General features: G+C 42.9%; 1 protein-coding gene across 1 annotated transcript in view; it reads left to right on the forward strand.

Annotated features, from left to right (window-relative positions):
- MED13L (mediator complex subunit 13L) overlaps window positions 1-13292 on the forward strand; it is a 183161-nt gene extending 169869 nt beyond the window's left edge. The window contains exons 25-31 of the mRNA XM_005147830.3: window positions 48-190; window positions 758-916; window positions 1955-2131; window positions 4300-4454; window positions 7432-7593; window positions 9513-9625; window positions 10332-13292. Of these exons, the coding sequence (XP_005147887.2) occupies window positions 48-190; window positions 758-916; window positions 1955-2131; window positions 4300-4454; window positions 7432-7593; window positions 9513-9625; window positions 10332-10464 (1042 nt within the window). The 3' untranslated portion in view covers window positions 10465-13292. The remainder of the gene's footprint in view (window positions 1-47; window positions 191-757; window positions 917-1954; window positions 2132-4299; window positions 4455-7431; window positions 7594-9512; window positions 9626-10331) is intronic.
- The last annotated feature ends 480 nt before the right edge of the window (window positions 13293-13772 follow it).

Here is a 13772-nt window from a genome sequence, read left to right on the forward strand (position 1 = left end):
CAGTTCTCACTGTTGGGTTTGGGTTTTTTGTCTTCCTCAACCTCCAGGTCGAGGAGGAGCAAGCTGTCTGCACGGAAGATCGGGCTGCAGAAGCTGTGGGAGTGGTGTGTTGGGATCGTGCAGATGACATCCCTGCCATGGAGAGTTGTCATCGGGCGGCTTGGCCGCCTGGGCCACGGGGAGCTGAAAGGTAGGAAGTGTCAGCACTGCCCCTTGTCCTGGCTTGCAATGGAGACGTGGCCCTAGTGCACAAGCTGAATGACTCACAGACCTGATCATGGGCCTTTAAAACCAGAATGCTGAGAGTGATAATCCCACCCCGATGGCAGAAACAATTTGCTTCTTTCTACACTGGGTTTGACATCTTTCCTCATGTCCTGCAGGTGTTGTGTAGGTTAACTAGAATTTGCACGGTGTACTTCCAAGTGGGTTTTGTCACATTAGGGCAAAGATCTAAACAGTAGTCACCCTGTCACAAAATAGAAACAGGATTCAGTTCTGATTCCAAAACTCTGCCCATTGCCCTATTTCACACCAGATCAGTACCTCCTCTAGCTACAGATGGGATAAAAGACCCATTCTTAAAGACACACATCCTCTTCAGGATGTGGCTGAATAATCAGGTAACTCATGGGATACAAACAAACCCCATGGAGCAGGCACAGAATACCCAGATTGCAGGGCCCTGTGCGGCAAGTGTTACTAATGCATTACTACTTGCACTGTTTGGTTCTATCATAATGTTTATTCCTTTCAGACTGGAGTATCCTCCTTGGGGAATGTTCCCTGCAGACAATCAGCAAACAACTGAAGGAGGTGTGCCGCATGTGCGGCATCTCGTCAGCAGATTCCCCTTCCATCCTCAGTGCCTGCCTCGTCGCTATGGAGCCACAGGGATCATTTGTTGTGATGCCAGGTAAGTTTTATCCAACTGTTTATTTTCCATACTTTTCACAGAAGCACATTAACTTGGGGAGACTTTTGTGTCCAACAGGAAGTCCTGGACTGCCATGGCTAAACGTGGTAGAAAACAGGTTAAGCTGGCAGAATTCCCCAGAATGCCATGAAGAGAAACTATGCTGGGAGTGTAGCTCCTAGGAAAAGGAGTACTGCATGTACTGTTCCTGTCAAAGCAATGGGCTCCTCCTGGAAGGGGTCACGTCTCTGGGGAGATCAGTCTCTGTCACCTGACTGTGATGATGTAGTCATGAGGCAAGAATGACTGCAGCCTCTCTAAGAGTCCACAGTGTGAAAGAGTAGGAGTCTGTGCTGATGGGAGTAAGGATAGATCTGCTTGCTTTTCCAGATGTGTTTATTCCAGATATAATTAAGGTATTTAGAAAGTTCTATTATAAGCAGCAGTCCACAGAATTGAGTTGAAATATATTCAAATTTTGGGGTTCCTTTTACTTATTTGTTGCATTATGTATGCATGTGCTTTTAAATGTACATGGTGACTTACCCTTGCCAACTACTCTGGGGCTTTTTTAAGTTTAGAAATAAAAGAATACTCCCTGAAGCAGAATTAAGCAAGCTTGAACATGACTCACCAAGTTGAATAATTTTCAAAGCAGAGATTTTGTAATGTGAGAAAATAGATGGCAAGTTTTGCTATCCTCATGTCAACTGCAGTAGGGTATATTTCATAATTACACAGATGTCTGTGTCAAAATAAACTTCATTTACTCATTTAACAGGGAAGTCATTGGTTCAGGGCAGCAGAATGAAAGGCAAGGTGAGGCATTGTACAGGAATTCACACAGCTCAACATTACCTGTACAACTTGTGGTCTTGATTTCAAGCTCCTCAAGTAACTTGTTTTAAGATAAGAACCCTCAAACGTGTATTAGTTTGCAAGCCCAGATTAGGTGCACAGAAATGTAACTTGAACACAGAGCACCTATTCTGAAGGTGATGGAAATGAATGTCTCTGCTGTCGCTTCTGTTCTGGTAGATGCTGTCACTATGGGCTCTGTGTTTGGCCGGAGCACCGCACTGAATCTGCAGTCATCTCAGCTGAACACCCCGCAGGATGCCTCCTGCACACACATCCTGGTTTTCCCAACCTCCGCTACTATCCAGGTAGCACCAGCAAATTACCCCAATGAGGATGGATTCAGTCCTACTAATGGTAAGTAAGCAGTGGCTCATGTAAGAGCTGAGATACTCACCAGTGCTCCGTGGGCTATTGAGAACATAAGCAGAGTTGCACCAGGCTTGAATAAAAGGCCTGAGTGAACCAGTGTTCTCCCATAGACACCATAGCACCCAGTTGAACTTGAAGAGTATACCCCTGTGCTTTACAGTTACAGGACAAGGTTTTTCTGAGGTCTGTTTTTGGGGAATTGTGCTGATTTATTCCATAAGGAATATGGACCGGTCAGTGTACAAAAAGGCACAGACTTAGAAATGCTTTTTCTTGTTGTTGTGACTTGGGTCAGGTCACATAAGGTTTATAGTAGTGGTGCACTTGATGCATGTTGGGTAAGCAGCTTGTGGTTTGGAGTCTGAATCTTCTAAAGCAGGCAGAGCAGACCAACCTGAGAACTCTCAGTGTTAGCTTGTGCTTTTGCAAGCGTATGCAGCCCTGTAGTTTGTATCAGCAAGACTCTGGGTACTATTCTATATCTTTCTTTCCTAACTCGGTTTGCCATAAGTCCTTAAAAATTACTATAAAATAAATTAAACCAAGAGTAACCACAAACACTTCCAGCAGAAGTATTTTGTGCAGAGGGAAATTACAGTGTAGAGAGGAAGAAAGGCCCACTATTTTTAAGGAAAGAGTCTGCTTTGATGTGTTCCTGCTGGAATTCCAGTGGGCCTCACAGCAGGGAAGTTACCCCTCCCCACACTGCAGCAGCTGTCCTCTGCAGGCCCCAGAGCCCTGCTGAGTGCTGTGCTGACAAATATTTAACCTGCATTAACCTGCCCTGGAGTGCTCCAGATGCTAATGAGCACCAGGGACCAGAGCTGGCGCTTCCAAAAGGGTGTTAGATTTAATTTTCTTAACTCTCTTCTACTTAATGATTAAACCGCTTCCTATGCTATTAGCCATCTCATTTATGCTTTGGAGGCTAAGCAGAGCATGACATTAGTTCTGTCTTGTTTACTGAGGTTGTAGGACAGAAGTTAATGGACTTGAGTTAATTCATTGCTCTTGCAATGAATTGTTTCTCTTTAGAAGATTCAGAAGAACAACCACCTGCGCATTTCCACCCTGGGCCTTCAGGTGAAATCAGTTCAACACAGACGTGGCCTTTCCCTTTTCATGCAGGGTGAATGCTTTTTCAAGAGAAATGATTTCAATATGTAGAATTGCAGAGCTCTTATTGAGGGCTCCATGTGTCTTAGCATAAATTTTGCTGCAGTTCTAATTAGTCCAGCTAATTTAGATGGCTCACACTGTCCCTTTCTGTGTCCTGAAGTGTACTTCAAATGTTATACTGCTTAAATGCCTTTGCCTGCTGAAAAATTTGGATATGGAAAAAACCCTATAAACCATATCGTGATGCTTGTAAGTTTTTGCTGTGTTTTAATGTCTTAGCTTTCCATCATGTAAATCACTTGTGGTGGCATAACCAGTGTTGCAAATGCCTGAGAGATGGAATGTGCTGCTCACAGAATGCAAACACATTTTCACTGTATCTTTACATCGCTCCCATGTATTAACATAAACCAAATAAAACCAGCAAATGATGGTAATACAACTCTATTTAATTCCTGAGATGAAAGTAAAACATTAAAAGCTGCATTATAGGAAATCCTGATACAGTATCTGAAATAATCATGGAACTCCACAGCCTGGGAGCAGGGGCCTTGCTGCCTTTATGGATCCTGTGAGCAATGCCCCTGAAGCTGCTGGGATTGCTCCAGGATACTTGGAGCCAAGTGCCAAAGCCTGAAGAGCAGCACATGCTGTGAACAGCACACCTTGCTTTGTTTGGTGGATTTCAAGTGTGTAGTGAATGGATTTCTGAGACCAGCTGCAGAGAAGGGTCATTTTTTCTGTTGTGAACATCCATTTGGATTTGATGAAGCTGCTAGGACAGGGTTTGTGTTCATCTCTGACCATTGTTCAGCTTCATTATTTCAAAAGATGTCTGCCAACATTTCCTTTCAAGTGTGTGTGGTTGCAGGGAATTGAACAGTCAGGTGCTTGTCTCTGCTTCCATCTGCCTCAGCAGAATGTTAAAAAAGTATGATAATGAATTAAAGGGAGTGCTCCTAAATCCCAAAAATCTCTTGACAAAAATGAGTGCAGCAGCACATTGGGAATAATTCCTTTCTTTTCCTTTCCAGATGACATGTTTGACCTCCCATTCCCAGATGACATGGACAATGATATTAGAATTTTAATAACAGGGAATCTTCACTCTTCACCAAATTCCTCCCCGGTTCCTTCCCCTGGATCACCATCTGGCATTGGAGTGGGATCTCACTTCCAGCACAGTAGGGTAAGGCTGGAGCACTTTAGGGCACAGGCTACTGGAAATACAAGGCAAAAAAAGAGCCAAATCCTTCAACAAAACCTTTTTTCCTGTAGATTCTCAAACATAATCAGGTCAATAGCAGCAGAAATTACTGTTACTACTGAAGGTGGTGGTTTAATACTGTTGTAGAAGATGCCTCTGCCTTGGCTCTTTACATCTCTGAAGTTAATTGTTAGTGTAAAGATCATTGAAAGCAAGAGAGGAGAGAGAAGCTTTATTTTTGTGTGGCCCTGTATAAGTCTGTACTCATCCAAGTTTTTTCTGGGAAAGCACATGGAATGTCCCTGGCACAAAGTGACAAGTCTTTGAGAGAAAGGCAGATGGCAGCTCTGTTCATGGGAATTTCTGGGGGGGCAGAAGGGAGCTAATTCTGGTGGTAATAACCCTTGCTAACAGGGACTCCCCAGGTGCTGTGGGTGCTTATGCAAATGTTGCTTGCTCAGTAAAACTTAGCCCAGAGCATACAGGGCTTGTAAGTTACTTTTGTTTGAAGTGGCTTTTGTAAAGTTGGTTCCAACACCAGAAATTACATAAAATGCAAATTCTTTTGGGTAATTCAAGGTATTTTTTTGAATCAGCATTAGCACACCTTGGATCATGTTTGATGGAACTCTTACTCATCCACGTAATTGTGAAAGAGACTTGGCTGTACACAAGTGATTTCCATCATAAGTGTGGAGAGAAGTATGATGCTTCAGAATTCCGTGTGGAGAAGTTTTATTCTAGAAGTAGTACATTTAAGGCAGTAGTATATTGCTTCTTTACTAAATAACACAGTATTTTATTAAAGAAACAGGCTGACTTGTATACAGGAAACAGATAACAGATAAAAGTTACATATAAATCTGTATAATACACGTAACTGGATCTTGTGGCTGTCCCTTGTGGCTTTAACTGTAAAACTGCTATGAAAGCAAGTACCAAACAGATACTTACAGGAAGTATTCCTACAGCTGAGCTCTGTGGTGCTTCATTCAGCCTCTGTAACACAGCACTGCATTTTTCTAAATGTAAGGAAGATCTTAAGAGAAGAATTCTCACTCCCTGAAAAGGACTCACTAAATGGAGTTAGTTCCCCACCTGGAAGGAAAAAGTCCTCAGCCCCAGAAATGCTAACACTGTGTTTTGTGATCTTAGTACGCAACCATCTTTCCTTATGTTGATATTCCAACCCACTTTTCAAAGGGTACACAATTGCACATCGCTGTCACTTGGTTATTTCAAACTGGTATGTGGCAAATTAAATGTTCTAAATGCTGTTACTAAGCCCTCCAGCCATAAATCACAATTCATCACTCATTACAACTTCTCTTTCTCATTGAGTTCATTCAACCATCTCTATTCTATACCGCTTTCAGGGATCTGTTTACAGAACTTACTCTCTGTGGAACTCCATCCAAGTGGCTTTAAGAACAGCACTGGAAGGTTAATGACCAAAGAGCTTAGAGGCCTGGACAAGCCATTTCTAGACAGTCCTGTCAGAGTAATTCAGTTTAACCATTAACGAGGGCCTGGTAATTGCTGTGTAATTTTTGGGTTTACAAAAGCAGCAGCGTGTGATCATTACCTCGTGGGTCGGGGAAGGTCGCGCCTCCGTCCATGTAACCTGTAATTGATTGCTGCGGTTCAGCGCTGCGTGTCCTCAGTGCTCAGCAGGCATTTGGCTGCCTGGCTCCTGAGCCGGCTGAGCTGCAGCTTCCCCTGCCTTTATGGGGTGTTTAACTGCCTTGGATTCCTGGTCGAGGTATTGCTGCTGGAGAAGGACCTGCTTGAAAGACTAGTGTGGTTAAGCCAGTTTCTATATAGTGGAGTCTTTTAACCTGTTGACTTAGAAGATGTTTATGGGTTAAAGGAGCTGCTGTTCCAGTTCTTCTGAGATAAGTTACAAGCTAAAATAGTTGACAGGCATCTTTGGGGCTTTTCCTTTATGAATCATAGAATGGTTTGGGTTGGAAAAGACCTTAAGATCATCCACTGCCAACCCCCTGCCATGGGCAGGGACACCTCACACTAGACCATGTCACCCAGGGCTCTGTCCAACCTGGCCTTGAACACTGCCAGAGATGGAGCAAAATAATAAAGGGTGTTTCCAAAAAAACCCAAATGTGTTTAAAATAGGAATGTCCTCTAGAAGGGTAACAGCAAGCACCCCTTCTGGTAGGTGAGGAGATCCTGGCAGGCTTGGTGCTGTGGTTCAGGATAGGTGAAGCTGTGTGCAGATACACACGGGATGGGGTAAACAGGCTCACAGCGCCATGGGTTGCTACCCACCAGCCATGGGTATGGAAGGTTCAGGTAAGTTTTACTCCAGAAATCAAATCACATACATGCTGGTAAGCAGCAACTCAAGACTGATTCATTTAGTTTTACAGCTGGTCTCGTTTAACTCTCTTCCCTCTAAATAATGTTTTCTTGCATAATGAGAATATGAGTAATGAATACTGCAAAAAATACAGTACATGGATAAATGACTGAGTGACACAAGCTGTAAAGCAGGACAGTTGCTTCCTTTCCCCCCACACTTCCCCTGTGCAGTAGTACAAATAAAACCAAAGCACAGCACCTTGTGTCCACAGCAAGGAGCAGCAAGTGTACCCTGGTTTTATTAAGCTCTCAATGTAAGTAACTGCAAAAGCAAACACAACCAAACTAACAAAGATGCAGACGCTCTCTGTTCTTCCGTATTTGAGTGTGTAACACATCCTGCCACAAGCTGAAAGACCATCTAAAGGGATTCTGGAACACAAGCCTGGGGAGCCCAGCTACAGGGGAAAAAGGAAGGGATTAGACAACTTCAACTAAGATTCATGAATGATTAAAGGACAGCTCATTAAGAACAGAACTGATTTAAATACTGAGTAATTAGTAAACAAAATCGATGTTGTTGGAGTGGGATGTATAACATGGAAGTAACAACCTGCCTTCCCAACTCTCCTTTCAGAGCCAAGGGGAACGTCTCCTTTCCAGAGAAGCCCCTGAAGAACTGAAGCAGCAGCCTCTTGCTCTTGGATACTTTGTATCAACTGCCAAAGCTGAGAATCTTCCGCAGTGGTTCTGGTCATCCTGTCCTCAGGCCCAAAACCAGTGTCCGCTCTTCCTGAAGGTCTGTCTTGGTATCTTTTCACAGGAGAAAGACAATTAGAATTCCACTAATATGCTGTGAGTTTTCTTCCAAAATGCTAGCTTTGCATGTTACCGCAGCTGCGACAGTTCTGGAAATGGAAATGCAATTTCAGGTTTGAATGTACTTGGGCTATTAAAACATAATTCCCTGTTGCTAAAGGCCCTTACCTGAAAATGGAATAGTTTGACAGCTTCTAAGCACAGAATCATCCCAGCTGTGTCTGGTATTATGGAGGTATCCTAGTTTTCATTTTCAGTCAGCCTATGACAGAAGAGATCTCTTCTGCCATAACCCAGTTGTGACACAGAGTAAAAGTGAGTAGCAGCTCCAGACATTTACTCTACATGTCTATTTCCCCAGTTGTAAAAGTGGCACAGTGGAGTCTGTCGTGTCAGAGGGAAGCCGATAACCTCCATTGCAGAAATGCAAGTGTTTGTGACATGTATACAGCAGAATTGATTCAAGTACTAGAGAGTCACTGATCCTTCTAGAGTGTCATACAGCTGCTTATTTGAATGAAGCCAAAAAGTGACTAGTGAGCATGGAAAGGTGAAAAACCTGCCTTGAATAGCATCACGTGTAGAATAATCAAGTTAGTGCCACTTTACACATTCCCAGCATGAGTAACAAATACTAAATGTTTTTGTGAGTCTCAAGTGAATTCCCGTATCCGTGTCTCTGAGGCAGTCAGCAGTGAAGGTGTCTGTGTCTCAGTTCTTTCCTCCTGCAGAAAAAGCAATGTTGGGACTGATGTTAACAATGACTTGCAGTGGGCATTGCAGGATGCATAGCACCTCCACCAGCAAACAGTGAACCTTACTCGTTACTCTGTGCTCTTCAGGCATAGATTTCCCTGTGTGCTTTTCTTTCAACTGACAAAACAGAGATCTCAAAATAATACACAAAATAAGCCACCGTGGTTTTGGAGCTAGAGATGAAGTTTTATGATAAACTAAAAACTACCTTTTTTTGTGAATGAGTAATCCAGAGAGCATGTTTCAGTTCCAGCAGTAAAACACAGCAGAGCTCCAGGCAATGTTAGGAATTCCTCTGTAAGCTTGTACTCCATTTGCACAAGAGCAGGAGCCGTCACCCTTCCTTGCCCCACCACCCCAGCCCAGCTCAATGGGGTTCTCATATCTAGGCTGAATGAAATACTTAATGTGACTGGGAACATGCTGGTTTGGTTTGGACAGGGAGCAGGGATCTGTCTCTGTTACACTACACAGTGCTGTGATCAGGAAACTTGCACGGCACGTGAGGCATAGAGACTGAAGTCATCTTTGATTTGGATGAAGTACTTTTATGCTGAAGTACATAATCTCTAATGTGCGTGCCATAATTGGAGGACTATTAAAAGAGGTAGTGCCTTGGCAGGCTGTGTGGTGTATCCAGCTGCCCATGGAAAGGCTTACATGGTTGCTCAAGACCAAGAAGAAATCCCTTTCCTGCTCCTGTGTAAACTAATGCAGGAGCCCTGCTCCAGCAGAAAAGGAAGGCAGGCAGAAAGTGTGCCAGCAGTGAGCAGCAGTGTGTGGTCTGCTCAGACACCCACCTCCACATGCTCCTCTGTCACTGGCTTCTACTGCAGAGTTTGGTAGTGCAGTACCAAAAGACCCTCTGACACTTTCCAAGTGTTTCCCCTCATCACTTCTCCGCTGGCTAACATCTAGAACAGAATTCAGTGTTCTTTTGTAAAGATCCTTGATTATAGTCAGAAAGAAAAGTGAGTTTGTTCAAAAAATCTAATCATTATGGAACCTGGTCATACACATGGTCATGGTGGGGTCAATGCAGAATCACCAACTTGCCGTGGTGTCCTGAGACAACTCAGAATGTATTTGTTCGGTGTGAATCTTGCTCTGTGAAGTTAATCTGTGCTCTTTTCCTCTACACAGGCCTCACTACATCACCATATCTCTGTAGCGCAGACAGATGAGCTTCTACCTGCCAGAAATTCTCAGCGAGTTCCTCACCCCCTTGACTCTAAAACTACATCAGATGTCTTGAGGTAACGCCTCTTAAGATTTGCATTTCCTCCCTAAGGTTCTGGGGATTGAGCTGAGGAATTCCAGAGGGACCTTTCATCTCCCAGTGTTGTGTTTACTGAGTGGGCTAATCTGGCCTGTGCCAGACATTGTTTTTACTGATCAAACCAAACTGACTTACAGAAGGAGATAACAGTATTTTTCTGATACTGGTATCTTAGGAACTGGGATAGAAAGGAAATATTCTTCCTGAGTTAATACAGTGTTGTGTTTGCCTCCATCCCATGTGTTCAGGACTGAAAGAACTATGAGGCAGCAGGCAGGGAGCAAACATGCACTCAACCAAGAAATGAGCATCAAGAAGTGTGATCAAATGCTGGCACAGGTTGCCCAGAGAGTCTTTAGACATGCTCAGGACTCAAGACCTCGAAGACAGTGGGATTTGAACCTCTGTAATTCCATAATCTCAGCTATGTGCTGGGGAGGGCCTACACTTGAACAGCTTCATTCAAGTTCACACATCTTAAACCTAAAAATTCCTGCTTCCCATTCTCCCCTTATCAGGGAGTTTCCTCCTGTGCCAGCCCTGCCAGCATTAGTCCAGCCAGGCAGTCCTCATGACTCTGTCTCTGGAAGGAACCAGAGACACTTCCAAGATAATCAGTAGAGAAGCCAAGAGGGGAAACAGGAAATGATTCCAGTTTCATGTCTCTGTGTTCCTCTCTGCAGGTTCGTTTTGGAGCAGTACAATGCACTGTCCTGGCTTACATGTAACCCTGCCACTCAGGATCGCAGCTCCTGCCTTCCTGTCCACTTCGTGGTGCTCACTCAATTGTACAACGCCATCATGAATATACTCTAATAGATAGAAAAGCACTTGTTCTTCTGGCTTCTTCTCCCCTCGACCTGAGAAACGTGCCACAATCTGCAAAGATCCCAATTCTGCTTCTCTTCAGACCAGTCCTGTGCTGTGCTTCTGTTCCTCCAAGAGCACATGTGAATTCTGCAGTGTTCAAAACTCAAGTACCCATTAACATCTCTGGCAGCTTCAGTCCAAAATCTGGGAACATCCAAGAACAGTGAACACAGTAACCTCAAGCCAGTGTTAGTTTGGTGGCCCAGTAACTACTGGTCAGTGTGATGCTTTTCTTTTTGATACTTTATTTTTTTAAGGAAGACTTACAGTGTCTTTTTGCATTGGGAACTCTGAGAAACAACCAAGAGCAGTTTCAGCCCTGCAAGGAAAAATACCTTGTAGTGACCAGTTTGGGTTGTCCACAGCTTGTTTTGTTGTTTGATCATCGTCAACTGGGACTTTGCAGGAGGAACAGAACAAAAACCACCAAACCAAACCCCACACAGTTGTAGTCTCATATAAATATTGGAGTTTTCTGTCTACCTGGAGTTCCTGTCAGAGTGGATTGGGATGAATGCATGCATTTGTTACCTGTCCATGTAGATATGAATGGTCTGGAGATACTTTATTTATTTTGAGGTTTGGGGAGGGGAGGGATTAAATTATAAAGGACCAGGAACAGTCGAATCTCTTGAAAATCCAGCTCCTTTCCACTGTAGGGTTATTTATCTACAGACCTCTCACTCTTCTGACCTAGAAATCAAACCTGAAGCTCGTCCCAACCCGAGCTGGGCAGGGACACGCAGTCTGGGAAGGGCACCCTTGTGTCCTAAGGACTTCTCACCTGCACTCAGCCTGCTTAAAGCACGAGACGGCCAGTGTTCAATGAAGGATAACACTACCTAATGGAAGAGAGTGAGTGAGTGAGAGGTAGGGAGGAAAAATACTTTAAAGCCCGCTGTGAGGGCCCACGGAAAGTGGTAAATGAATCTATTGTAGAGCTATGATTGAAATATATTTCCAGTGAATTTAGTGATGTTAGAAAAGTATTTACTGAAACCCAAGTCGCCCTTGAGCTGGGGCAGGCTCGTCCATGTACATATCCAAAAACGATGGTTTTTGTTTACACGAAATCAGTTCCAAATCTGGTGTATTTTTTCTGACTATAGGAATATTATTTCAAAGAAATAATTTTTAAAAATTATATCATTAAATTAGTACTTGAAGTTCTACCACTGTGGTGGCAAAGTGACTTTGTTTAGGAAAATGATTGCCATTGTAAAGGTTAATGGCTAATTGAAGTATTTTTATGACTCCTTCATTCCAGGCTTCAAGGGGTTTCTATTTAAACTCCATTTTCTAATGTTTGTTGTTGCACTGTGCAGCGGGCAGGGGCTGCCTCAGGAGGGGTCGGGCACTTTGATCAGGCTCTGTGACCTTGGTGTCTATCTGTGGAGAAAAACCCACCAATTTTAAAGTTCTTCCAAAAGACTTTCATGTTCTGGTTTAAAAAAAAAAAAAAGGAAAAAAAAAAGGAAAATCTATGATTTTAAAAAGTATTTTTCTTGAGATAATGTAACATTTAAAGCAAATTATATAAAAAAAAAAAACACAATGGCTTGTGTCATGAGAAGGTGGAGGCAGAGACGTGACCTGTAAATGGATGATGTTGTTCTCTGCGCCACCCCTCCCATGTGGGTATCCTCTTTGCAATGTATAGGTGAAAAAAGACAAACCTGATAGCAAAGCATTTGTATCTAATGTGTACAGTGTAAAATTGACTTTAAAAATATTGCAGGACTATTTTTTCTTAATCAGAAAAGAAAATTCTCAAGGCCTTTTGAAGAGCATAAAAAGATGAAGATTGTAAACTTGTATAAACAGATTTAACTTGGGGAGGACGAACTGTAAAGTAGCCATTTGTAATCTTTTACCATTCGGGGGTTCTTTGTTCCCAGGATTCATCGGAACTTTGGATTATTCTTATTTTTGGTTATTCTTTTTAACGGGGCCGTTTTTATCCGGGGGCGTTTCTGCCCCAGCAAACCTGGTTCTAAGCAAAACTGCAAACCGCAACCAAGGGCAGCGAGAGGAGAAGTTTTCATCTGGTGTCTTTTTATTTAATGTTTTTAAGTTAAGAGAAGCTGGTGACATATTTATACGTTTTTGTGCAAAAGAAATGAATGGCAATAGATTTTAAAGAAAAAAAAACCTTATGTACTTCAGTGTGAAAAGTTCTGTATAATATTTCCCTTAAATATGCATTATTTTCCTTGTGAGTTTTTTACTGACTTCAGCTGAAATGTAAAGCCCCGGCTTTCCTACAGAGTGCAGAAAGGTATTTTATTTTCCTGGTTTTCTTTCTACCTTTGGAAATTCCTGCCTAAATCCGAGTTATTAGAACTCTTATTATTACAGTTGTTTGAGCTACCGGGCGGGGGGGTCCAGCATGCTTGGATGTATATTTCCGAACCTTTTTTAACTGTAAAAGCTGTACATTTCTGGGGAGTTCTGACTTTCTCTCTCTTTATTTTGGTTTTGGTTTGGGTTTTTGGTTGGTTTTTTGTTTGTTTTATTTTTTTTTTCTCGGAGCATTTTGCAGTGAAGCTTCTTTTCTATCCAGGCGACAATTTGAGAGAAAACAGCAAAAAAAAATGTGAAGTTCATTTTAGATCTGCAGTTATCGCTGGTACAATACACTAAAAACAGACTTTGATAAAAGAAACAATAATAATAAAGACCTCCATTTTAAATGTCATTCATATATACCTTGTGGATGAGAGCTATATACTTTTACACACTTTTTTAGATGAATAAATTATTGAATTACTGAAGCTCTTGGTGGAGTTTTCTTCTTCCAAGGATTTGCTTTAACTCTCAAGTTCCTGCAGTGCAGGTTCTGCGTGGTGCGAATGGAACTGAAAATCTCTGTAATAGGCATTTACTTTTGAGACAGGCGCTGCTGCCCTCCCTGAACTAACCTGGTTCCTGCCTTCTCCGTGTGCTGCCTGGTGGGAAAGCCACAGCTTCATCAGGCCCCTTTTCACATGGGAACATGGGAAGGTCCACACGCAGCAGGACTGTCCAGGACTTTCCAGTGGAAGTACAAGCAAAATGGAAGAGTCACGCTATTGAAAATCACTTTTGTTGGGAGAGTTTTGGTGCCACCAATGGAACATCTGAGGTGAACAGGTAGAATTCTGCCCAGGGGAGTGGGTGGAAGCAACCTGGTGTAATCTGGTGCCGTGGTGGTTCTCGCAGAGCTTCCCAGTCACAGCTTGAGAGCTCTGTCTGCAGGTAAGTGTTTAGGGGAG

Source organism: Melopsittacus undulatus, chromosome 12 (assembly GCF_012275295.1).
Source record: "Melopsittacus undulatus isolate bMelUnd1 chromosome 12, bMelUnd1.mat.Z, whole genome shotgun sequence".
Classification (NCBI taxonomy): Eukaryota; Metazoa; Chordata; class Aves; order Psittaciformes; family Psittaculidae; genus Melopsittacus; species Melopsittacus undulatus.